The following is a 27,135-nucleotide window of genomic DNA, read 5'->3' as shown; positions in this document are numbered from 1 at the left end:
CAATGATGTTATTCACAGAAGAAGTTTAAAAAATGTGGAGAGAGTACAGCTGAAAACAAGAATTTTATAAGGAAAGTGGATAAAATGATGCAGCAGGTGGACAAAAGATTTGAAGTCTGGATGAAAAAAAATGAAAGGAAATGAATTTGAAATTCAAGGCATGAAGGAACAAATGAAGAAGAAACAAGTAGAAGCGGCTGCAACAAAAGATCAATGCAAAAAAAATCGACATTTTAGAAAATGTTAGCAGGAGGAATAACAAAGATTGCTGGATTTAAAGAAAGTGATGAAGGACAGGAAATTAAGAAGTTTTTACAGTGTTGGATTCTGGAATCTTTGGGGGGGGGTATCTGAAATTCAAGGAGACGGAAAGAGCACATAGAGCACTGAAACCAAAGCCGCAACCAGATCAGAGACATAGCCCGATATTAGTTAAATTTCTTTGTTACGAAGTAAGAGAAGATTTTGGAACTGGCAGCTAAACAAGCAAAAATAAAATAAAATAGGAGAAATTAATCCAGAGTATTTTTTGTATAAATGGAATAATTAATTATTAAAAGGGAAAATACAAATACTGATCTTAATGCATTTATTGAAGGTATAGAAAGGAATCCATTTGGAAAGACGAATTAAAAATGATCAAATACTTTTGATGATGTTAAAACAAAATCAACTTATTCCTTCTACTTTGAATAATTCTTTATTTGATACATGGTACAGTAAAGGGATACAGAGGAGAAAATATTTTTTTTTAGGTTCCTTTATGACTTTTGAACAGATGAGAGAGAAATATGATATACTATTTTTTCATATTATCAACTTAAGTCCGATTTAAAAGAGAAATTAGGTGCAAATTTAAGACTTCTGGAACAAAGTCAATTTGAATATTTAATTACAGATATATTTATTGAGACATTTATTAACTAATATATATATATATATATAAAATTACAAAATACTATGGGGAAAAAAATTATATAAATCTAAACAAAGATGGGAAAAAGACTTAAATATACAAATTCAAGAAGTTTGGTCAAGACTGTGCCAAGAGAGTGTGACAAATACAATTAATGTCAGTTATCAAATGGTAAAATATAATTTTTTTACATCAATTATACTATACTCCATATAAATTAAATGGACTTAATTCAAATTATTCTGATAAATGTTTTAGATGCAATAAAGTAATTGGGACTTTTTTACATTCGGTTTGGTCCTGTGTAAAAGTGGAAAAATTTTGGAAAGATTTGAGGATATTACTAGGACAAATTACGAAGATAAAAAATACAAAAAGGCCCAAGAATATTTTTACTTGGTGATGTATATGAAGTAGATACAAAATTGAAGTTGGATAAATATCAAACAAAATTTTTGTGTATAGCAATAGCAGTAGCAAAAAAATGTGTGGCAGTAGCGTGGAAAAAAGAGAATTTTATAATGATGAACAGATGGAATATTGAAATGCAAAATTGTATACCATTAGAAAGGATTACTTATCGTTTAAGGAATCAGATAGGGAATTTTTATAAGATTTGGGAACCATATATTGATTTCGTTAGTAAAAGTCCATCCACATCACCCACTCCTCTCATTTAATATTTAAAAGATAAAATAACTAAGGTAGGAATATTATTAGTGATAAATGTATAGATTTAGGTGTATTTTTCTCTTTCTTTTTGTTTGGGGTAGAGAGAACATTTTTTTTTAATTGTATCATTTTGTATTGAGTGTTACTGTAATGTATTATCTCTATATAATTGAGTTTATTATTGATACAAATGATATGTAAAATTTTCAAAAAAAAAGAAAAGAACATGAAGCACCTCTTCAGGGCCTTGAGGCTGTATGGGTGGGAAAGCTCCAGGAGCTACCGCATGTGATTATGGCCCAGGTCGATGACTCCATTCTCCACGACTCAGCCTAGCCTTAGGATGGCCAGACAAGTTGTGTGAATCACTCACTCGGCCTTGCTACATGTGAGGATAAGGAGCTTTACTGTTTCAAGAAATTTCTGGAGATTGGTGCATTGGTCCTGAAGGTCATGGCCACAGATGGTAACGTTATCGAGGTAATGGGAAGGCAGCTCACAACTCGTACTGATCCACCATCTGGTCCATCTCCCACTGGAAGACCGATAAGCTGTTCATGATACCAAAGGGGTCCTGCAGGAAGTGATAGAGGAGGCCATCCACCTCAAACACCATATACTGGTGGTCCTCTGGGTGGATAGGATTTGATGATATGCCAATTTCAGGTCAATGTTTGAAAAGTCCTGATATTGGGCAATTTTATTGACCATGTTGGCAATGCATGGAAGGGGGTATGCATCCAATTACATGTATCTGTTGTTGGTCTGACTATAGTCAATGACCATCCTATTCTTTTCCCCATTCCATACTACCACTACCTATTCACTTCAATGACCCCCTCCTTGAGTAAGCGCTGTACCTCTGCCTGGATGAAGGCCCTGTCTCTGGCACTGTACCACCTACCTTTGGTAGTGACAGGCTTAGTCGGGAAGTGAGGTTGGCGAATAGCAACAGAGGAGGAAATTTTGAGTGTGGTGCTGCTGGGTCCTTAAGATGGCACCTAAGATGGCATCCCCATGGATCACACATGGTGCTGCTGGCTACAGGTGATGACAGTGTCTGGGATGGCGGCCTTCAAGATCCACATGTGGTGCTGCTAGGAAGAAGTTTTGACTTACACCCTTTGGCGTAATGGCGCTTCTTCCTGCAGCGGGAGCAAGTTGAATCCTTCACTGGGCAGCATTTCCTCTGATGCTTTCCCAGGCCACAGAAGTAGAACTTTGGGTGCTCCCTTGCACCGCAGCTGTGGTTGAGGCATCACCGGAGCCGGATGAATGTGACAGGAGGTGGTTGTGGAGCACTGCTGCTGTGGCCAAATTGTTAGCAGAGCGAAGGAGTGGCGGTACATCCCGAAGACTACAAGGTGACTGCGTTGTCGGATGCGTATGCTTCCATGCTCTGGAGAGCCACCTCCAGAATACTGCTCTCCACAGACTGAGCTCCCCTTCCCTTAGGAATCTCTGATGGACGTAGTTTGACCTGATCCTCACAACATAGGTGTCCCGGATCAGGTCTTCTGTGTACTCCATGGTGGACAAGGTCTTGCATTCACAGGCCCTGCCGAGTGCTTGCAGGGCTCAAAGATATTCGGAGTTGGACTCACCCGGGTCATTGTTTTCGAGTCACTAGAGGTGTCTGGGGTAGACAACATTGATTTTATGCAGGTACTATTCCTTGAGAATGTTCATGGCTTCCTGGTACATTGTAATGTCCCTGTTCATGAAGTACACCAGGATGCCGACCTGGGAGGGCAGTACTTGCAGTTTTTTGGTCTCTGATCGAGCAATGAAAGAGGCCTGCAGGAAACAGCGCAGCCAGAGCTCAAAGTCGATGGATGCCTCAGGCAATTGAGGGTTGATTTCCAGCTTTCCTGGTTTGATGATCTGCTTCATTGTAATAAAAACTTCGAGTGAATAAAATTGATGCCCATCAATTACTCGAAAGACTATTGTAGGTTTTATTCACTTAAGAACACAACACATCTATTTTGTTCTGTTGTCCTGCACTGAGCTGGAAGGGGCTGTGGAACAGTCACCTTTATACAAGAGCCTATGGGGAGGGGCCACAGGTACAACCGGCCAATAAGTTACTTTAAAAATCCTGAGCAAGTAATTAGACGAAAACAGTACCCAATTCCTATGGCTGGCCGAAAGGGGCTGCAGCCAGTAATTGACCAGTTGGTGAAAGATGGTATACTCGAACCTTGTATGTCACCTTTTAATACCCCAATTTTACCTGTCCAAAAACCAGTCGGTACCTATTGATTAGTGCAGGATTTGAGGGAGCTGAACAAAATTATTCTCACCCGTCACCCAGTTGTACCTAATCCCTATACGATAATGGGTAAAATCGATCCCCATAGTAAATGGTTTAGTGTGATTGACCTCAAAGATGCTTTTTGGACCTGTCCATTAGCAACGGAGAGCAGAGACATGTTTGCCTTTGAATGGGAAAATCCTTTTACTGGACGCAAGAATCAATACCGGTGGACGGTCCTTCCCCAGGGTTTTACAGAATCACTAAATTTATTCGGCCAGGTCTTAGAACAAATACTAGACGAGGCCCCTCGGAGAGAGAATTGCCAGTTGATACAACATGTTGATAATTTGTTAATCACGGGAAAAACGTACGAATTAGTTAAACAGTATACTGTTGAAGTTTTGAATTTTCTGGGGAATAAGGGTCTCAGGGTGAGCGAATCCAAATTACAATTTGTTCAATCAGAAGTTAAATACTTAGGTCATCTGGTGAGTCAGGAGACTAGGAAAATAAGTCCAGAGAGGATACGTGGTATTCTACAGATCCCACCTCCCAAGAATGCCCAAGAACTTAGGAAATTCCTTGGTTTAGTGGAATACTGTAGAATCTGGATTGAAAATTATTCTAGCCTGGTCAGATTTCTCTATGATAAACTCGTGATTCTAGGGGGCGAAGCTGTTGTCTGGACAGAGGAAGAGATTAAAGATTTTAACTTGGTGAAACTGCGCCTTATTAGTGCCTTTACCCGACCTAAATAAGCGATTTGACCTATATACCAATGCGAAAGAAGGTGTGGCCACCAGAGTACTAACACAAGAGAGGGCAGGCTGTAGACAGCCAGTTGCTTTTCTGTCAAAATTTTTAGACCCTGTTTGTCGTGGTTGGCCAGAATGTGTGCAAGCCATCGCAGCCACTGCTCGGAAGGCCGAAAGATTACGTTTGGTGCCCCGATGATAGTTCACACCCCTCGCACAGTCCGCAATATTCTCTTACAACGTGCTGGAAGGTGGCTCACAGACTCTAGAATTTTAAAATATGAAGTGATCCTATTGGCTAGGGATGATTTGACCCTGATTACGAATAAAGAACAGAATCCAGCAGCTTTCTTGGTTTCTCCAAATTCTGACAATACCATAAATGATTTAGGGCATGTATGTTTAGAGGTAATTGATTTACAGACCAAAATTAGAGAGGATTTAAGTGATGAGCCTTTACAGGAGGGCGAAAGGTGGTTTATTGATGGATCTTCCCGTTGCATTGATGGCATTCGCTATAGCGGGTATAGTGTAGTGGATGGGAAGGATGGAAGCTGGTCGCCTTCCCGATCATTGGTCAGCACAATCTTGTGAATTGTATGCCCTCTGTAAAGCTCTCCAGGGTCTAGAGAACAAGGTGGGCACGATCTACACAGACTCAAAGTACGCTTTTGGTAGTGCACATCTTTGGGAAGATCTGGAAAGAGCAGGGAATGATAACTGGGAAAGGACAAAAGTTGATCCATGAAAACTTAATTGTCCAATCTTTAGATGCTCTTAGATTACCTGAGGAAATCAAAGTGGTGCCAGTCCTGAAGCACAGGGGAACAGACAGGCAGATGTAGCTGCCAAACAGGCTGCGCTCACGGAGAAAATAGACATGCAGCTGTTACTGCCCACCCCATATGAGGTTCAAAAGACTCCCATCTTTTCACAGGAAGAGGAGGTTTACATGAAGGACCAGGGAATGCGTCAAACGGTTGATGGGTTGTGGTGGACGGCAGAAGGACGCCAAGTGCTGAACAAAGCCTTGGCTCGGAAAATTATTGATCAGCTCCACCAACAGACACACTGGGGAACACAGGCACTTGTGGATACTTTTGTACGGTCTTTTCATTCCTCGGGAATATACACTATAACCAAGCAGAGTACTCGGGGTTGTCCAATCTGTTAGAGAGTAAATAAGAAAGTTATGCGCCAGGTAATGCCTGGCGGTCGCGATATAGCTGTACGCCCGTTTCAACAGATACAAATTGACTTTACGGAATTACCTAAGATAGGGGTTTACAAATACCTCCTGGTGATGGTAGATCATTTCACACGATGAGTTGAGGCTTTTCCGACCCCCTAATGATCGTGCCAGCACCGTTATCAGGATATATTGGAGTCTGTGATTCCACGATATGGTATGATTCAAACCATTGACTCAGATCGAGGTACACATTTTACCTCTCAGCTACTCCAGGGTGTGTGTAAAATACTGGGAATAGATTGGCAGCTCCAGAGCTCAGGCCGTGTTGAACGAATGAATCAGACCTTGAAAAATCATCTCACTCGACTTCATGAGGAAACTGGCCTCTCCTGGATTAAATGTTTACCCTTAGCTTTAATTAGGACTCACACAGCTCCTCGTAAGGACCTTGCTGTCTCACCATATGAAATGATGTTTGGTCTTCCTTACATGGGATTCCACACTGATACCCCTATCCCTGAGGCTTATGACCAGTACATATCTAAATATTTACAGGGACTTTCTACTTCTCTGTATGACTTACAACGGAAGGGTTTATTAGCTCGCTCAAAACCCACCCCTGGAGCATCCTATTCATTTTATTAAATCTGGTGATTGGGTATATGTAAAAGCATGGCAAGATCACCAACTAAAACCTGTCTGGGAAGGCCCCTATTGTGTACTTTTGATTACAGACACTGCAGTGCGAACGAAAGAAAAGGGGTGGACTCACATAGAACGATTAAACAAGCTGCTGATCCACGGACTAAAGACATTGATAATCTACCCTCCACCTGGCGTGCAGTCCCTCATCCTTCTGATCTAAAAGTTACACTACGCTGGGAAAAAGTGCTGTAATGCTGTTTTTACGATTTGTTGTTATGTTTACTTGTTGGTTCCCAATTTTTGGGAAATCACCAAATTGCTCACAATGTATTAAGTCCTCCTGGAACAGGGGCAGCAGAGGTGACAATTATTTAACTTTAGAATGTAGACAGGGCGCAGGTTGTTGGAATCTAGGGGTTAAAACATTATGAAATAAATGATTAATTATTAAGTGTATATTTACTGCATGGTTCAGGGGAAAAGAGGAATGTGATTAAGTGGCAATCACAGCAAGGAGCAAAGTTGGCTGAGCAAAATTGTCTGCTCCAAAATACAGGGAGAGGAAATGCATAAAACGATTTAGGAGGAATGCTCAAACTAAAGGAGGTGGTGAGTAGCACAGGAGACACAGGCCAGATCAGAACAAAGAATGGCCTGCAAGAAACAAAGGAATGGAAAACCAGTCTAGGAGGAAGATTAAGGCAGGAGGAGGTGTTAAAGAGAACAGCAGAAATTGGCCAGACAAGAACAGAATGGTGATTAGAAATATCTGGGGATGAATTAATTTCTGATCAACACAACAGGATAGTCTGGCCTGGAGGATTAAGATGGGAGTGCTACACCCCAGATATCTGCAAAACACGAGATGACTTGTGATAACCCTTATGCAAAAAGATCTAGCAAAGGAAGACAACTTTTGTTCTGTATGATAATGAAATCTAGCAAAGGAAGCCAACTTTTGTTCTGTATGATAAGGTTGATCTATATAAACTGAGCCAACTGGACAATAGGGGTCAGTCTTGGGGAGTAGCTCACTGTGCAGGTGACCTATGAACTAATGATTGACCCAGAGCTCTGTTAAGTTTTATTCTTGTGCTGTGTAATAAATTGACTGTTGAACCGAATACCTTCTCCTATCACTTCATTCAAAGAACACGCTGGACTCAGACTATACATAGACTAAATTAAGAGTAAGGTAAAGCCAGAGTCCGACAAGGTATAGAGTATAATCATTATGGGGTATGGGTTAATATAGGATCCCAACATGGACCAGGGGAACAGAACGGCCCTAGGGGAGTAGACTTGGTTTGTATTCCGGCCTCTACAGGTATTAAAAAGAGGAGTTTTAAAGAGATAGCACAAAGAAGATGGTGGGACAATGACAGACAGAATGTTAGTCAGGATTGTACATGCGGCAGAAATAGAGTGAATTCAGATGCTAATATTCACAGACAGGCTGCAACTCACAGGTTAAGTGACAAGAAACACCCCTCCCCAACTTGGTCTCCTGTAAATCATCCTTTGGGTCACACAGACATTCGGAATGTTAAGAACCACCACTGTAAGGGGAGTTCCAGTTGTAAACAACGTAAGCTGCTCCAGAACACCACAGCTGCTGGGCATTTAAATCGTTTAGTCAGACTCCAGACAGTGATGGCCCTGAATTTATGGGCTGAAGAAAGACGACAGATACAAGCCACAGTTCAACAAAACTGCCTGGCTCTCGATTAGACAGAACTAGCAAGTTCTGCATATAAGAGTTAGTAAGCCCTGAGGGTTGGGAAGGTATGAATAAGGACAAAAGGCAGGTGAATAAGGACATAGACAGGATACCCCCTGGTCCTCCAAGTTCACAGAAATAGCACGTAGGCAGACAGGATTGCCTAATGCAAAACTTATCTAGGAGGCAGAAGAATGTTAGGGGGGGGGGGGGGAGGTTACCTCTACACTGAAATGAACTGTATAAAAGTTGGGTGAGCCCCAGTATGTGTGTGCATTCCCAGGGTAAGGGGAAGCACCCAACTTTGCATTGTTGTATAATAAATGTTCTTTGTTCTCAATTTTTGTCTCGAGCAAATTCTGTGAAGGTACTTCTGTTTCTCACAGTTGGAAAATTTATTCATGCCATCTGTGTTGATTTATGTACAGTATAACACCCAGTATCATGCACCTATGGGGATTGATAGATGCTGGATAACTGAAGTTTCCAGTTGCTTAAGATTGTGTGTTGAGTGATTGGTGAACTAACTGCTTGGGGGCACCAATTTTAAACTTCTGTATTTTTTTATCTATTTATTTTCTGCAATTTTTTTCTTGGTTGCTTGAATTCCAGATAATGGGGATTTTACTGTATTACATTCTTGATGTTTCAAAAGATACCAAAGTCCAGAGGCATCATGGGAGCATCTTTACTGCGCAGTTGAAGATATTTCTTCTCATCCTGCCAAGTGACAGTGAGAGGATAGGGGGAAAATTGCTAGTCTATTCAGCAACAGTCACATCCTTGGAATAAATGTCACAGTTCTGTGACAACAATCGTAATGAAAAGAGAATTGATATATCATTCTTAACCTTGCACTATTTCTTTCTTGCTTTCATCAACAATAATATAGAAAAAAAATACCTAAATCATTTGGGTAGCCACCTTGCTTCCAGTCTGCAGGGAGAGTTGCAGTGTAGTCCATCATGGAGCCTTGCTTTCCTTGACTTTTGAGATTCTTAAGGTTAACAAATAGCTGATTGTTTTTTGACTGTTGATTAGAAATAAGCAATTAAAATATGTCACCATTACAATTTAATATTCACCTTTAGGAGTCACAGCTTCACTGGACTATATTATTCAATTTGAGGCTTGACCTCGACTGGATAATTTGAATAGCTGGGCCAGAATTACCATTCAAATTTGCAGCCTGTTGTTGAAGCTACCAACTAGTATTTTGGCTTCCATTTCTATCACACTCTTCACAACTGCAGGATTTCCCTTTGCACTTTGTAGCCAAGAAAGAACATTTCAATTGCAAGCAAGATGCCCTGCAGCCATGTGTACATAGCAAGCTTCCACAAAGTGTAATGAGATAATATGTTTTTAATGGCTCTTTGAAGGGTTAATGGAGTAAGAATTGTGAGATGAGGCTTTTGTTAAGAATAAATCAGATGGAACAACTTTGTTGCAATAAATCATAGCTTAGAAAGAGGCAAATCAGCTCACAAAGCAAATGAGGCTCTTTGGTAAATCTAATTAAACATATTAAATTTAAATTTAATTTTAAATGTTTAAATTTAGACATCCAGCATGGTAACAGGTCCTTCCAGTCCATGAACCTTTGCCGTCCAATTAACCTACAACCTCCATATGTTTTGAAGAATGGGAGGAAATCAGACCGCCCGGAGGAAGCCCACGCAGACATGGGGAGAACGTACAAACTTCTCATAAAAAGCGCTGAATTTGAACGGCACTTATGGCTGTAACAGAATTGTGCTAACTACAGCACTAAAAGCCTTTGACTTTTGTTCTAAATATTATCTAGAGAATTTTTATCTGCAGAAAATGTGCACAGACTTTGGGTGCCATTTGGATGCAATTCCATATGTTCACTTCCTTTGCAGATGGTGGGATCAAATCTTTCATGATGAATTTCATTAGTGGACAATACTCTTGCACACTTTCAGCATTAACAACCAGGGTCAAATTGGTGGCCCTTATGTAATTTCCTGCAATGCCACACATCATTCTGCTCCAAATGTTTAAGCAAACAATATGAGGTTTCAAGACTGCAATCGCTACATATCCGAGTCAACTGCTGTTGTGTGAAGGAAGTCAGCAGATTGGTTAATATTAGTATTTGAGAGTAACCCCAACAGTTAACAGTAATTGAAAACCAAGAGCATTATAATTTAGTGAAAAGTGGTTGAAGTTTACCTTTCCCAACGTGCTCTGTTGGCAGTTATTGATGTGTGGTGGATTCCCACATTGAGCTAGAGTATGGTAGCTCGGGTTGGAGAAATAATGACTGTTTCCATTCCCAATGTTTCCTTGAGCCATATTTTCTACAAAGGGAGAAGTCAATTGGAGTCAGAAAATATCCTCACCTTTGCAATTATTCTCAAAGTTTCTTCTCCAATTCTGCCACAAGTATGAATCAGGCAACTTCAATGAATGGACATTATTATGTCTTAGTGGCCTTATAGTAAGCATCTTATAGAAATGTTATCAAACTGATTTCATGCCATATCATATATTTGGGCACATGGAGACACAAGAGATTGCATATGCTGTAATTGAAAGCAAAAAAGAGTGGGGCAGGCAGTGTCTGTAATGGCGGGGCAGGCAGTGTCTGTAATGGCAGAGGAATAGTTGCCATTTCGGACTGAGACCCTGCAGCAGGACATATTTGGTCACCTGATCTCATCCACAGAAAGCTCTGCTCCATGGTAATTTTTAAAAAAATCATCCATGTTGATCAGGATAAATATCAGTCACAGGATATAGGGAAGAGCTCCTTTGAAATAAAGGCTATGGGATCATTTACATCAGTCTGGGAGAGGGGACAGATCCAGGCTTCAAGCTTCATCCAAAAGATCACACCTCTGTTCGTGCAGCACTTTCTCAGTACTACAGTGACAGTCTGAACTTTTGTGCTCAAGTTTTATGAGTGGGAATTGAACCAGTGACCTATTGGAGGAGAATACTAAGATAGACATTTACAAAGGTTTCAGAAGGAAGCTGAAGGTATGTTAATCACGTGTAATAGAAAAAGGTAATGAAGTCCAGAAATGAAATTTATTACATCATTAAAATGTTCAACAATAGAAAACTCAATTTCAAAAATTTAAATTGAAGATGCTCTTGTCTGAATAAATTTATTCATTCAGGATATCAGGTCAATGATCTGAAAGGTCTATAATTTGCTCTTAGCTGATATATTGTTGGCTTTTCTAATTTAAATTTAAATTTAGACAAACAGCATGGTAACAAGCCACTTTGGCCCATGAGCTCGTGCTGCCCAAATATACCCAATTAATCTACAGCTCCTGGTATGTTTTGAACAGTGAGAGAAAACCAGAGACCCCAGGGAAAACCCACACAGACATGGGGAGAACGAACAAACTCCTTACAGACAGCGCGTGAATCAAACCCTGATCTCAATCACTGGTACTGTAACACCGTTGCGCTAAATGCTATGTTAACTGTGCCACCCTCAGGCAAGACAGAAATGAGGTGTTTGTAAATCTTCTCACAGAATCATAGAATGGTGACAATGGGCTTTATCTCTGAGGGTGACATCAGAACATCATTCAAGAGGGTAAACCCTTGCAAGGCATCAGGCCCTGATGGCATACCTGGCAGGGTACTAAAAATCTGCACCAACCGACTAGCCGAAGTGTTCACGGACATTTTCAACCTCTCATTGTGGCAGTCAGAGGTTCCCACCGGCTTCAAAAGGGCATCAATCATCCCAGTACTCAAGATGAGTTGCGTCAGCTGCCTCAATGACTACCGTCCAGAAGCACTAACTTCTACTGTGATGAACTGCTTCAAGAGGCTGGCCATGGCCAGAAGTAAAGATCTGGACCGACTGCAATTCGCCTATCGTCACTATTGCTCCACAGCAGATGGAATATCACTGGCTCTCCTCAGCTCTGGATCACCTCAAAAACAGCAACTCAAACATGTAGCTGCTCTTCATTAACTACAGCGTGGTCTTCAATACCATTATTCCCTCAGTACTGGTCAAGAAGCTACAAACTCTTGGGCTCTGAACTCCCCTGGATCCTTGACTTTCTCATTGGAAGACCACAGTCAGTGTGAATTGGAAACAATGTCTCCTTCTCACTGATCTTCAACACAGGTGGACCCCAAGAATCTGTGCTTACCCCATTATACACCCATGACTTTGTGGCCAGGCACAATTCCAATGCCATGTACAAGTTTGCCGATGACACCACAGTTGGCAATGAGGAACCGTACAAAAGAGAGGGAGATCAGCTCATTGAATGATGTAACAACAATCTTGCACTCAACATTAACAAAACCAAGGAGTTGCTTATGGATATCAGGAGGAAGTCAGGGGAACATGACCAGTCCTGATTGAGGGCTCAGTAGTGGAGAGGGTCAAGAACTTCAAATTCCTAGGTGTCAACATCTCCAAGGGTCTGTCCTGGAGCCTCCACATTAATGCAATCACAAAGAAGGCTCGCCAGCAGCTATATTTGTGAGGTGTCTGAGACAGTTGGTAAGTCACCGAAGAGTCTCGTAAACTTCACATGTGTACCATGGAGAGCATTCTGGCTGGTGCATCACTGCCTGGTATGGAGGCACCAACTTTCAGGACAAGAATAACCTCCAGAGGGTTGTTAACTCGGTCTGCGACACTCCAGGCACCAGACTTCACTCCATCGAGGACATCAACATGACGCGGTGTCTTAAAAAAGTATCATCTATCCTCAAAGACCCCAACCACCTTGGCCATGCCCTCTTCACTCTGCTCCCATCGGGGAAATGGTACAGGAGCCTAAAGATGAGAACTCAGTGGCACAAGAAAGCTTCTTCCCCACTGCCGTCAGATTCCTGAATAATCAATGAACCATAGACACTGCCTAACTTTTTGTGCACGATTATTGCTATTATTTGATTTTTTTTTAATAGTCTTTATCTATATATTATAGACGGTTATAATACGTATGTTTGCACTAAGACACTGCTGCAAAACACCAAATTTCATGACTTGTTCATGACTGTGACAGAATATAGATATGTTTTTGGGAGATAAATTGGGGCAGGTTTGTTAATGTAGGTCACATACAAACACTTAAAAACAGATCTTATTTAAAATACTGGAGCTCTGCTAATGCTAGACATGATGGGGCCAACGGTCTTTGCAAAAGCTTTGGAGACTACCCAAGAGACTTCACTAATGGATTGTTGTTTACAAACGGCAACAGATGAAAGAGCTTGTCGGAGCCGCAGATTGTCTGGAGAAGAATTGCTGTTCTAAGAGGGACATGTGATTTTGCAGGCAGAGTGAGTCAAACAGGCTCAGTTCTACAGTTTTACAGTCAGCAGCAGCAACTAGAACAGGACAAGCTGGCAAGCTTGTGGGAAAACCCTAGGCTGTGAGTGCTTAGTTCAGCCTGGTCAAAGCCCTTGTGGTTCATGCAAGAGGAGAGGACTGCCTGTCTAATGTTTCACATGGAATAAGAGAAACAAGAAGTACTCTGTGGTGACATGAAAGAAAGAGATTGTCATCTGGAGAACCCCGAGGGGGCAAGTTTTCTTTGGCAAGACACTGAAGTGGCTGATTAAAAAAGGAATCACTACAACGAATCTCTCTGAAAACCAACAAGAACCTTCCTGAGCTGTAACCATTTACCTTTCAAGCACCAAAGTCTGGTGACCTTTATAAATGTTAAATTCTGTGCACAGTATAAGAATTACCTGCAACCAGTGAACTTGGAGGTATGTGAAGTGAGATTGGACTGTGAATCAAAGAACTTTTCTGAACTTACACACGCATTACATACACATGTTCTTAGAATTAGAAGGGGGGGGGGGTTAGGTTAGTTAAATCAAAAGTGATAAGTCAAAGTGTGATTCTGTTTTCATGTTTAAAGATAATTAAAAGCAACTTTTGTTTAAGTAATCATTTGTCTTGGTAAATATCTATTGCTGCTGGATTTTGGGGTCATCATGTGCTTTGCATATTTGTTGTAGCCATCAATGCTTGGCACACTAAAGATGCTGGATAACAAAAGGCAACTAGATGAAAGAGCTTGTCAGAACCAAAGCCTTAGATCTTTCCTAATGCACCAACTGTGGCCAAATCAAAGTTTTATAAAGGTTCAATTTGAATCCTTGCTCTTGTACTCTAGATCCCTATTTATGAACACCTGGAACCCATACCCTCTATTAACCATTTTCTTAATGTTCCCTTACACTTTCCAAAAACTCAGCAGTACTGCCTGCAGACCTCTGTTTTCCTGCCCCTTTTAGAAAGGAGTCCTCAGGTTTATATTGCCTCATCTCATTCCTCCTACCAAAATGACTGATGGACCTAATTGGCTGGTTTGCAACATTCCCTTAAAGGTCATTCTGACAATGGAAGGCCCACATGTGTCAGGCAGACCAAGATGTTTCGTTAATAAGATTGAGCTTCCATCAGCATTTGATGTTTGTCTCAGTATGCGTCCTGGTATCTCCTACCGTGGGATTGAAGGGAGGGAGCTCAGAACAAACCAAGTGTGGATGCTAAGGGTCCTAGTTCCTTGGTAGGTATAAGGTGATTAAATGTAGTTATGGTACAGATCATCCATGATAGGTCTGAAAGGAGCCCTCCCATTGGTAGGTAACATCTTTATGCATTTAGTGCTGAGATTGCATAAACTATTCATTAGCCAAGATTCAAATGGAGGGGCAGACTTGATGGGCTGATGGCCTGATTCTGCTCCTGTCTCTTATTGTCTTATTTTCTGAAAGAAGAGAGTTTAAAGAAGTGACGATGGAAGTTTTTGAGATATTAAAGGAACCGATAGAGGAGCTATTTCCTTTGGTTGGGGAGTTTGGGACTAGAGGGGACATCCTAAAATTAATGCCGGTTCATTCAGGAGTAAAGTCAAGAAATACCTTTGTATGTAGATGGTGGAGGAAATTTGGAATTCTATTCCACAAATGGCATTTGATGTCAGGCCAATTGGTAATTTAAAACATTACACTATGTTCACCAAAATTATACAAGGGCTTGAGGAAAAGGCAGATATATAGAATTAAGCTATGATAGAACAGATTCAAGGGGTTCAATACCTTCCTCCAGTACCTGCAACACTTTTTTTCCCTACAATGAACATTAATTGGTTGATTAAGAGCTGGCACACGGGTTTGGCACTGAAGGTTTCTTACCTGTGATGGCATAATCTGTGTTCATAGCTCTTAGAGCGGGAGAGTAGCTCACGGCCGCCATGTTAGTCTCCTTCCCCTTCTGCTTGCGCCGGTACATGACAAAGAGAACCAGAAGGAGGACGACAAGCAGGAGAAGGATGACTATCCCCACTGTAGCCCCAATCTGATGAGAGTCAGCTGGAATGGCTGTGCTGGTCCGACTAAGGCTGTTGAGGTTTCCCACAATTATTACACCAGCTGGAGAATGGGAAGAAAACAATTATTAGTCCGCACTGTGGTTGAAAAATACTGGACATAAAAGTGCAGGAGAAACTCAGCAGGTCACGCAGAATCCATCAAAAGCAAGAGGCAGTTGTTGTTTAGGGCCTTAAGCCATATTTTAGGTGTGCTGAACAATCGGACAGACACCCAAATAAAAAGGTGGGGGCAGGGAAGGGAAGAGGGAGGAGCACAGGTTAGCAGATGATAGGTTGATACAGGTAGTAGAGAGGAGAAAGGAGTTGAGAGGTGATGGTGTTTATAAGGGCAGGAATAAGCTGGTTGGTCCATCAAGATATGGGTAAGTTGGAGGCAGAGTTCAGACATTCGAGTCCTTATCTTTGCTTGAAGGAAAGAAGGCATTTCCATATCAATGCTCACATCCCTTTTGAACTATCCAAAAGTGCTTCTCAGCGATAAACAATGATTGGCATAGTGCGGCAGCCAATGTGCACAGCAAGCTCCCATAAGTATGAGTCTTCAATTCAGGAAGTATCAAGCTTTCATGACTGGCCCATTACAGAGACCAATACCTTGGCGCAAAAGGGGCAGGGTCATCAACCCCATGAGGTTAGATTAGCATGAATAGAACACCTGCCACAGTGTTGACAGCCGGTCAGTTATTGTCTGAGGTCTGACTGGCTTTGGACCTATCTTACACTGCAAATCTCATTATTGTAAAATATTCTGAGCTAGATTTGTTGGTAGGTTGAAGATAAAAAAAGATACAGGAATAGACGAGGTAAATATGATCAGAATTGTTGCTTGCATGAAGGGTAGGAGATTACATAGATGAGTCGGGTGATTGGCCTGTTTCCCTGCTGTTTCCTTGGTTTTGATCTCCTTGACTCAAAGGCAGTCTTTAGTATGGATGAGTGTTTGCAACACACTTAAAACTCACCACTTGTGTGTTCTTCAGCTGCAGAACCTCTCACTGGTCCATCACCATGTTTACTGTCCCATGGGTCTCCTCCTCTGCTTCTTCTCAAACGGGGGGGGGGGGGGGGGGGAGGGGGTGTTCTCCCTATTTTCTTCTGCCCTGCACCAATCCTCTGTTTCACTGGAATTTGCTGATCATTTTGGCGCAGCCCCACAGTTGCAGAATTTTTTAAACCATCATCGGTTTCATTAACAGGTAGTTTAAAGTCTGTATGGAGCTGATGGGAGTGAGACTGGGTGGTTGGACCTCATGGGAGTACTGTGTCTCATCTCCCTGTTCTCCGCGGGTCCGCACCAGCCGTTTTCCAAGAGTGGGGAGTTGTGATGGATCTGTTCATCAGGAAGAGGTGAAAGTCTTTGAGTGGATGCTGACAGCTTCCTCATCACTCTGGGAGTTGGCAATGAGGGACTGAGGTGGTGTGACTTCACTGGTCAAGCTTGAGTTCACCTCTGGACTAGATTGGAGTCCAAGTATTCACAGAGGTTTCAGGGATCCAGCAGGCGGCAGCTTCAGTGGAGGTGGTGGGATCCACAGATGCTCGGTGTCTCTATACGGCCTCGCTTTGGTTTCTCTTTCTTGTCTCAAGAGTGGCACTGGTCTAGTAGTGCCTGCGCACCGCCTCCAACTAACCCACATCTTCATGGATTACAGGCAAACGAAAGGCAGCGCAGTTGGCGAGGTAGTTAGTGCAATGCTACCACAGTGTAAGCAACAGCGGTTCGAATCCGGCACTCTCTCTAAGGAATGTGTACATTCTCCCTGAATCTGCATGGATTTCCCAGGATTCTCCAGTTTCCTCCCACCCTCCAAAACATATGGGGGTTGAAGGTCAATTGGGTGTGATTAGGCACCACAGGCTCGTAGGCTAGAAGGGCCTATGACTGTTGTATGTCTACATTTTAAAAAAAATTGAAGGAAGTGCATTTCTGTGTATGTGACAACAGATGGAATCTTGAAATGTTTTAATGGAATCTTTCCAGGGATGAGAAAGACATGCAACAGGAAAGTTGGAGAATCTTAGATTGTTTCATCTTAGATTGTTTTGGTCAAATGAGAGGTATTAAATTAACGAGGAGTCTAAACAAAGCAGAGAGAAAACATTCTCTCTGACAGTTGGGAAAACCAGTGGAAACACCTCAACAAAACCTGAGGTTGACGTGAGGACTAGCTTCTTTGGAGAGGGATCAGCATCTGGAACATTGCCTGATGGGATGATGTAGGAAAATCCAAGCATGATTTTCAAAAGGGAACTGGATCAGTGTTTGACAGAAAAATAAAGTTGCAAGACGACAGAGTAAGGGATAGGACTGGAAAGCTGAATTGCTCATGCAAAGAAATGGTGCAGAATTGAAGGGTGAATTGCATCCTTTTGTTATCATTCATCATTACCCTCTCATCATGACTTGAGAAAATAAATACATTTATACTGGGGGTAATGCACACTCCTGGCATAGAACATACCTTGGTCACACCTTGAACCCTTCCACCCTGGGCTGCAATAACAGGTGCCTTTAATATGGTCACATGTTGAGTTGTTCAGACAATCACACACCTGGCGACACCCATAACCAAAAGTTCCTGACAGACATCCTGTATGAAAGAATTGGACAATCAGGCCAGTTAGAGTTTCCCAAACATTCTTGAGTTTCAAGCCTTTATAATTGGTTACAGTGTAATGTTCGCGCAATGCAAGCATGGAGAAGAACGACACGCACACCAAAGCCTTGAAGTTGAGACTGGTTTATTGCACTGGCCGTTGCATTTATATGGGCCCCAGGCACTGACGTCAGATCACCGCGTCATGAGAGCACTGGCCTAAGATTGGCCGATGTACCCACCAAATTCACTGTCTTCCCGCTGTGTGGGAGGTTATCTAGGATGACAGCTGGTGTCTCCCCCAGGTCTACACGGTTGCCACGTTCATTGGCCATTTTGTGGGCTGGTCTGCGCCTCTGTGCGCGGGCCACTACAACAGAATATTTATTCAGCATTCTTTAGCAGTGTACAGGTGTATTCATTGAGTTTTTAAGGCTTCACTGAAGGAAAAGCCTGTGTTTCCACGATGCACATCACAGAATGCCTAAAGTCAATGAAGTTGTCTGGAAGCACATCACTCGTCATGTTGAGGTACAGAAAATATTTTGCCCGCTCAAGTTTCCAGAAATTAGAGGAACATTTACAGGCAGTAGGGAGAATTCTGGAGAGTGGGGACAGCGGCCACAGCTCAGTGAGTTGCAGTACACAATAAAGTGCTGGAGGATCTTAGCAAGACATGCACCACGCAGTGAGAGTCTCCGGGGGAGTGAGAGGATCTGTTATTTCTGCTGTTCTCAAGATCTAAGGCCACATTGAAAACTGCATGACCTGCTGAGTATTCCACACTTTTTTTGTGTACTGCACTAGACCACAGCATCTGCAGGTTTTCTTGTTTAGCTCAATGAGTTGCATTCTGCTCCCTGAGTTGTGATTTCTTATCTTACTCCATACAACACTGACCCTCTGGAGTACTTAAGAACATAAGAAATAGGAACAGAGGTAGGCCATCTGGCCCATTGAGCCTGCTCCGGCATTCAATTAGATCATGGCTGATTTGACGATAGGGTCATCTCCACCTACCTGCCTTTCCCCATATCCCTTAATTCTCCTACTGTCGTAAATATATTTATTGAGGTAGCCTCCATTGCTGAAATGGGCAGAGAATTCCATAGATTCACGACATTCTGGAAAAAGGAGTTTCTCCTCATCTCCATCCTAATCTACTACCCTAAATCTTGAGGCTATGTCCCCTAGTTCTCGTCTCACGTACCAGTGGGAACAACTTAACTACCTCAATCTTATAAATGTTTTCATAATTTTATACACTTCCATAAGATCCCTCTCATTCTTCTGAATTCCAGCGAGTGCAGTCCTGGATGACTCAAACCCTCCTCATAGGTTAACCGCCTCATCTCTGGAATCAACCTGATGAACCTCCCTTGTACTTCCTCCAAAGCCAGTATATCCTTCCTCAAGTAAGGAGACCAGAACTGCACACAGTACTCCAGATGCATCCTCACCAGTACCCTGCACAGTTGCAGCATAATCTCCCTGCTCCTAAATTCAATCCCTCTAGTAATGAGGACCATCTTTTCATTTGCTTTCTTGATAGCATGCTGCACGTGAAAACCAACCTTTTGCAATTCATGCACAAGCACTCCCATGTCCTTTTGCCCAGCAGCATGCGACAGTCACTTCCCATTTAATAATTATCTGATCTTTCATTTTTCCTTCCAAAGTGAACAACCTCACATTTACCAAAGTTGTACTCCACCTGCCAGACCCTTTCCCACTCACTTAACCTATCTATATCTCTCTGCAGTCACTCCATATCCTCGGCACAATTTGTTTTTCCACTTAATTTAGTGTTATGAGCAAACTTAGATCCATCTTATTGATGTCTTTTATGCAGCGCCTTATTAAATGCCTTCTGGAAATCCAAGTAAACAACATCCATCTGTTCCTCTCTTTCTACTGCGCTCATTATATCCTCAAAGAACTCCAGTAAATTTGTCAAACAGGACCCGCCTTTGCTGAATCCATGCTGCGTATGCCTGATAGATCCAATTCATTTGCAGATGCCTCACTATTTTTTCTTTAATGATAGTTTTAAGTATTTTCCCAACTACAGATGTTAAAACTAACTGGCCTATAGTTATCTGCCTTTAGCCTACATCCTTTTTTGAAGAGTGGCGTGACATTCGCCGTTTTCCAATCCACTGGGACCTGTTCAGAGTCCAGAAAATTTTGGTAAATTATCACCAAAGTCTCTTCTATACCTTCTGCCATTTCTTTCAGTACCCTGGGATGCATTCCACCAGGACCAGGGGACTTATCTATCTTTAGGCCCACAAATTTGCTCTGTATCCTGCTCCTCACCTCCCATTACATCTATAATATGTCTTTGCTACTGTAGACCTGTGAAGACCGACATAAAATAGTCACTCAAAGCCTAGGGACCAACCTTCACTTGAGCCACCCTTTTGAGCCTTTTACAATTTAAAAAATTTTACTGTTCATTTTTATATTTTGTGCTAATCTATTTTTTATAATCTATCTTCCCCCTTTGCACTTGTGCTGCAAGTTCACTCACCTTGTTTTGAATACTATGGGCATTCAGATAAAGTGCCCTTGTACTCATTTTGCTTTTAAAATCTGCCTCTTTTGTACTTGACTTTAATACATAAAATTCTGACTTTTCTTTTTTTTTAAAATTTGCTTTTATTTATTCATACTCTTTCATCTCCATCACTGTTCAGATGGAGCCCATCTCCTTTGACTGACCCTTCCTTCCCAATACTGGTGCTAATTTCCCAAATTTCTACAGATAGAGAATTTGAGAATAAATTTGAGAACCTGCCTGCCTTCTTGGTTGAATGGTAAAGATCCCATGCCTCTATTAAGAGGAAAAACAGGAGAATTCTTCCAGCTATCTTGCCTATATTTATCTGTGCATCAATAGGAGAATAGTTTGTCACTGTCAGGTTGCTACTTGTCAGCGCTTGCTGCATTCTAACTGGGGTTTGTGTTGCTTACATTACCACAGAGAAATCAAATGCACTTCATTTCCTGCAAAACTCTTCATGATGCACAACAGACAGCAGATGCTAGAATCTGGAGCAAGAAAACATCTGCTGGAGAAACTCAGTGGGTGGAGCAGCATCAGAGAGAGTAAACAAATGGTCAGTGTTTCAGGTCAGAACCCTTTATCAACAATTGATGAAAGCTTCCCACCTAAAACATCGAACATTCTTTTTCTCCCATTTATGCTACTTGGTCCACTGAATTCCTCAGGACAATTTTTTAAATTCTTTGTGACATGTGGAAAGGGATGAGAAGGACACCAGAGAAGTATCTATTTTAATTTAACAGCTTATTCAGGGAGTCAGCGTGGTGTTAGCATGGACACAGTGGGCCAAATCATATTATTCCTTGCTGTACCTTTTGAGGATTCCAATTCAAAACCAATGCCATGGACAAGACTGATTAATTTGCAGCTGAATATATTGCCAGTAGATGGGGCACCAACACTAGACTAGCATTGGCTGCACAAACAGTAACAATGCCTGCTCTCAACATTTAAAGCCTTCACTCAGGGAGAGATCAAAGAAAATCATATGACACTGGTTGATAATGATGAAAGAAACCCATGTCTTTCTCATGTTTAAAGTGCTGGTGGTAAACTGTCAAAGAGGGGCTGTTGGTTTATGATTTAGTCTCTGTGACATTGCCAATTGGATTCAAAATTGTGTAAATCAAAATTACAGTCTGCCATGAGTCAGATAAATATAAAACAATAAATAAATAAATGTACACAATTGCAGTTAGTGCAAAAAAAAGTCACATTTCAAGTGTGCAGACAGATCATTCAGTGGTTTATGATCAGGGTTAGAGAGGTATGGGGGGGGGGGGGGGGTGTGTGTGTTCAAGAGCTGTTCTTTAATTCCTTAACCTGAAGGTGCTGGACATCAGGCTTCTGTACCTCCTGCCTGAAGATTGCAGTGAGAAGAGATTGTGACTAGAGTGACTGGGGTCCCTTATAATGTTGGCTGTTTTTTTGAGACAGTACACGGGAAGACGGTGTCTATGATAGAATTGGCAATGTTTGCTAGGTTCTGCAGACTCCGGTATTCCTAAGCAAATGAGACTAGCTCAGAGAGGCACCTTGGTCAGGATGGGTGAGTTGAGACCAACTTTTCTGACTTACTCTGTTGACAATGTTTGCCCATGAATCCAATGCGGCAGGTGCATAGACCTGAGATATGGTCACAGTCTGCCCCATTCTGGCACCGGCACAACTCAGCACAGTCCTTCCCAAAATAACCGAGCGGGCACCCTGCAGTCAAAAAAAGAAAAGCAGCATGAAGCCACTGAACATAGAAATTGCAAACCAAATCACCATGGAAGGGATAACACGAAAGGATTGGTGATCAAGTCGACAGCAGCATTAATAGCTTATTAGCAAAGGGTCAGAGATCAGTGCACAGTTTCAGAAGTTGCTGTTGAGTCCCTATGTGGATTAAAATACACTTTTAGGAACCAGTTCAATTAAACTGTGAAGCTCTGGCACCGAGGCTACCAAGTTCCTAAGTTCTGGAATTCCCTCCCAGAAATTCAGCTCCTCCCCTTCTCCTTTAAGAAATTTTAATATCTTCGTACTCCTCTTATTGATACCACTTTCCACAATTCACTTACATATTCCTACTCTCAGTAATATTTCACCAGGCCATTGGTATGGTATAATGCAATATGTGGATGTTGGTGGTAGCTTCATGTCCTTGCGGTCATAAGTTTAATTATGAGCCCTCTGGATTTGCCCATTAATACAATGTTAATACCATCAACATTTCAGGAAAGTGAAGTTCATTGGCAACAGAATTTACCTACACCATGCATGGAATCCCATTTCTTCATGTTTCAACTTTCTCAGAATTTTTTTTTTAAATGCCAGAATGTTTCTCACTATTTCACCTCCCAAGCCATTTTTAATTTCTCCCTTTTTTAATTTAGTTTACTGTGCCAGATTTTGCTTTGCATAGATTATTTTTAATGCACCCTTCTTCCCTATCCTTTAGTCTGGTGCTTTAATTACCCTGTCCAATTGTTTTCCTTGTTAATATGTATCCCATTCCCTTCACTACACTACATTCATTTGTAGCTTTGAATTGGAATTTATGGTCTATTGTCTTGTGTACTGAGATACAGTGAAAAACTTCATTTTGCATGCTATTCAGGCATGTCAATCTACCCTTAATGCAACAAATAGTGCAAAAGAAAACAGAAATGCAGAGTATCGTGTAACAGAAGTTCAATATCATTTTACTAATGATATGTCCTTTCAATAGTCTGACAACAGCAGGGAAGAAACTGTCCTTGAATCTGGCAGTACTTTTGAGCAAAATTGATTTTAGTGGAAGGATGAAATAAATGGAAGGCATTAAAAAAGGCAGCTACTGCTAATTTTGGTTGAACACAAGTTAGTTTGGTTGGCATGGTGAAGTTGAGCTAAAAGGCAGGTCTCTTTGACTGTATTTCTTACAATGACTTTCACCAAGTCATTGTTACTGCACCATCTGCCCAATTCTATGGCCTCAATCAAGGACAGAGATTGGAGGAATTCCACACTTTGAGGGAGAATTGTCTTTTGAATCTTAAACCAAAGCTATGCCTGCTCCTTCGTGTTGATGAAAAAATGCCATTATACAAAAAGAAAGGGAGCTCTCTCCATTCATTGGGCCTCAATCACCAAAACAAATTAAATGTCATTTTCAAAATAGTGCTTGTGAAATTTTGCTAGGTACTGATTGGCTGCAGTGTTTCTCAAAAGTTACACCACAAAAGCACATAGAAACATGAGAAAACTATTTAGTCCCCATATCTGTTTTACTAATCAATAAGACCATGGCCTATCTTTTATCTCAGCATCAATTTTTCCACTAATCCCGTTTCTTTTGATTTATTTAATACATACATATCCATCAATCTCTATCTTAACCCTATTCAGTGACAGAGCCTCCACAGCCTCCTGGATAGAGGATTTCAAAACCTGTTGAAGTAATTTATTTTCATCTTAGTCCTAAATGGCCAACTCTTTATTTTGAGATTTTGACTCATTTCTCATCATCCATGCTGGGGAAAAGTCATTTGTCAAGTCCTGCATGGGTTTTATTTGTGTATATTTTTCAATTAAATTGTCTCTTGTTTTGCTAATTCAAGACAACATGGGCACAGTTTGATTCATTTCTTCTCATATGACAAAGTCACCATCACATGAATTGATCTGGTCAACCTTTTTTGCGCATTATTTATTGAAAGCACCTCCTTCCTTACTTAGACTTACACAAAATATTCTAAGTCTGGTCTGGCCAAAGCCCAACAGTTGGAAGAAGCAATCTCTCCCCTTGAGCTGAAATCCACTTTCATTCTCCTAAATGCATTAACTTTCATGACGTGATTCAGGACAAGACACCAACTCCTTTCCATCTCTCACCACTTTAAAAACTCCCTGGTATTCTCTACTTCTTCACAAAGTGGCCTTATCTTCTCATGTTTTTTTGCCCATTCACGTTTTATAGCCTCCCTGAACCTCTCTCCTCACAAGCCAATTAATCACTCAGCTTTGTATAATTTGTTACATTTTATCCCCTCAATCATATTATTGAACATCTAGAGCCCCCACACTGATCTCTGAGGCACCCCACTGATCATATATTCTGTCTGAAATGGACCTATTAATTCTCACTCACTGTTTTCTATTTGCATTCCATGACTGCCAAATTTAAATTCTGAAAGAGCAACAACAACAAAAGTTCAAAGCAGTTGTTGGAGTCTATGAGCTTGTGGATGGAGATGACTAACCTTTCCCCAGAGAAAGAAACAGAGACAAGAAAGGAAAGAATCAGAGATGGTCCATGTTTCCAGGGTAGCTGTGGGTATCTGTTCCCTAGAGTCTAGTGAAATTCTCTTGGTTCTACTCATTGAGCTCTCTCAACTTCTCTGCTACCTTAACCAACTTGTTTCTTTCTTTCCCAGTTCTGATGAAGTGTCTCAGACATGAAATGTTTCACTTTCTGCAGATGATGCCTGGCCGGCTGAACTTTTCCAGCATCCTCTGTTTTTAATGACAATACTAACAAAGTTGCTCTTGTAAAAACACTAGTGAACTCAAGCATCTATTGAGTGAAACAACATGATAAAATTCCTATTTCTGCCAGCAACAAACCGAGTTCTTAAAATACTTCATTGAACATAGGAGGCTATTCATCCTTTCCATTCTGTCCTACTTTTCAGTTAAGATCACTTTGCCAAACTCTGTTTATGAAATAAATCAGGAATACAATGTTGGCATCAGTAATGATCATCTTGTTGTAAAAATCTATCTTGTTGTCTGGTGTCCTGCAGGGAAGTAAATCTGCCATCCTGACTCAGTCTGGCCTGTACGTGACTCCAGGCCCAGCGTATTATGATTGACTCTTAAGTACCCTTTTGAAGTGACTCAGTAGCTATTTCTTTCAAGGGGGCAGTAAGGGATGGGTAATAAATATGAGCCCAACCAGAAAATTCCCACCCATGAATGAATGAACAAATAAACAATTTATTTAACTTTTCAGCAAAGAACTTCAACGAGAACCTCACTACAACTTTGAAGCTGATGTTAATGTTTGATCGGTACAAGTGCTCCTTTTAAAAATAGCGTTTTAAATGTGCCAAGTAGTCATAATTTCAATTGCATGGCAATGATGTGCTATGCTACATGAATAAGCAAGGGAGCAAATGCTGAACTGCATTCCGCAAGTTGGCTTGTGTCTGTGAAATAAGCAGTTGGCATCTTACTCTGTGTGCAGTACAGTCCAGTCCAGCCTGGTGTGCACTTGCATTCTCCATCATAAGCGCTGCAATAGGCCCCGTTGTGGCAGTTACAGGTGTGGATACAGTTCGGACCCCAGTATCCTGGCGGACAGGCTGAAGAACAAATAAAGAGACAAGAGTCACTTGTTGCTACCTGAGTTGTATCAAGTGTAAATATTAAGGAAAGTACCATGACAACAAAAAAACCGCAGCTCTACCATTCAATACATCAATGCTTGATCCTTTACCTTCAATCCTCACAGCCACTATCTTCCTCAATGTCCAAAGATCTATCAATCCCCACAATGGCCCACAGCTCTCTGGTATGGAGAATCTTGGATTCATAAAAGGAACGAAGAATGCTCAGTTCAGACCTGAACGAGTGGAGGGTTTTGCCTAAGGAAACAATTCCTCAAGATCTCTTCCTGAACCACTTCAATGAGATAATCTCTCATTAATCTGAAGAATGTAGGAGAGTCACTCTAAATTAATAATGGCCGTTGCTAATTCCAAGAATATGGAATGTAATTTGGAATGCACTATCTGACAGCAAGTACAAGAGTAATCCTCTGATAGGAAATAGATGATTATAGTAGCAGGAAACTTACATTCTTGTGGTAAATGGACAAGGAAATAGAACTAAGTGGAGAGCTCTTTCTTAGAATCAGTACCAGTGTGATAAATGGGATGAATGGCCTCCTCTGTGATCACCGGTTCTACAATACCGTTGGTGTCTTGCTTGGTGATTTGTTAATGTGTAAGTAGTGTACAAGCTCAGCGTGACTAAACTGCAGCAGGAGGAAGCTGTTTCAATCCCAGTGGGAACAGTTATCACAGTGACCAGGGTAGTTTTGAATTTACTCTGTTGATCCCATGTTCAGTTTCTCTAACACTCTCAACAGCAAAGGAAAACCTCAAGGCAGCAAAATCATTTCACCATCTACATGTCTAAAAATTGCTCAGTTTCCCTCAAAAGATCCTGAAAATAAAATATGCAACTGTGTCAATGTGTTTATTAGCCAGAAAGAAACATCAGAGTATGATCAACATTATCCCTGACAGAAAGTGTTAAATTCAGGAGAGCTACTGCCAATTTGCTGTGCAGCAGTCAGAGGTCTACACCCCTTAAAGGTACATACACCTATTGGCAGGACAGCAGCCATGAGATCCATTCCAGAAGGGAGCTTCTGTGTGCTGGTGGGAGGGGATGGGTGGTGCAG

At 41.4% G+C, this 27,135-nt stretch overlaps 1 protein-coding gene across 6 annotated transcripts in view; it reads right to left on the bottom strand.

The window, feature by feature from the left end:
• The window catches only part of megf10 (multiple EGF-like-domains 10), a 227,157-nt gene that overhangs the window by 11,667 nt on the left and 188,355 nt on the right, over positions 1-27,135 (bottom strand). For all 6 annotated transcript variants that reach the window (XM_069921930.1, XM_069921958.1, XM_069921937.1 and 3 more), the window contains 6 exons: positions 25,901-26,029; positions 22,275-22,403; positions 17,993-18,121; positions 15,334-15,570; positions 10,360-10,487; positions 9,064-9,190 (listed from right to left, as the gene is read on the bottom strand). In XM_069921930.1, coding sequence (XP_069778031.1) covers positions 9,064-9,190; positions 10,360-10,487; positions 15,334-15,570; positions 17,993-18,121; positions 22,275-22,403; positions 25,901-26,029 — 879 coding nt within the window. The remainder of the gene's footprint in view (positions 1-9,063; positions 9,191-10,359; positions 10,488-15,333; positions 15,571-17,992; positions 18,122-22,274; positions 22,404-25,900; positions 26,030-27,135) is intronic.

Source organism: Narcine bancroftii, chromosome 1, assembly GCF_036971445.1.
Source record: "Narcine bancroftii isolate sNarBan1 chromosome 1, sNarBan1.hap1, whole genome shotgun sequence".
Lineage (NCBI taxonomy): Eukaryota > Metazoa > Chordata > Chondrichthyes > Torpediniformes > Narcinidae > Narcine > Narcine bancroftii.
Note: the sequence above shows the minus strand (reverse complement) of the source record. Positions and strands in the feature narration are given on the sequence as shown.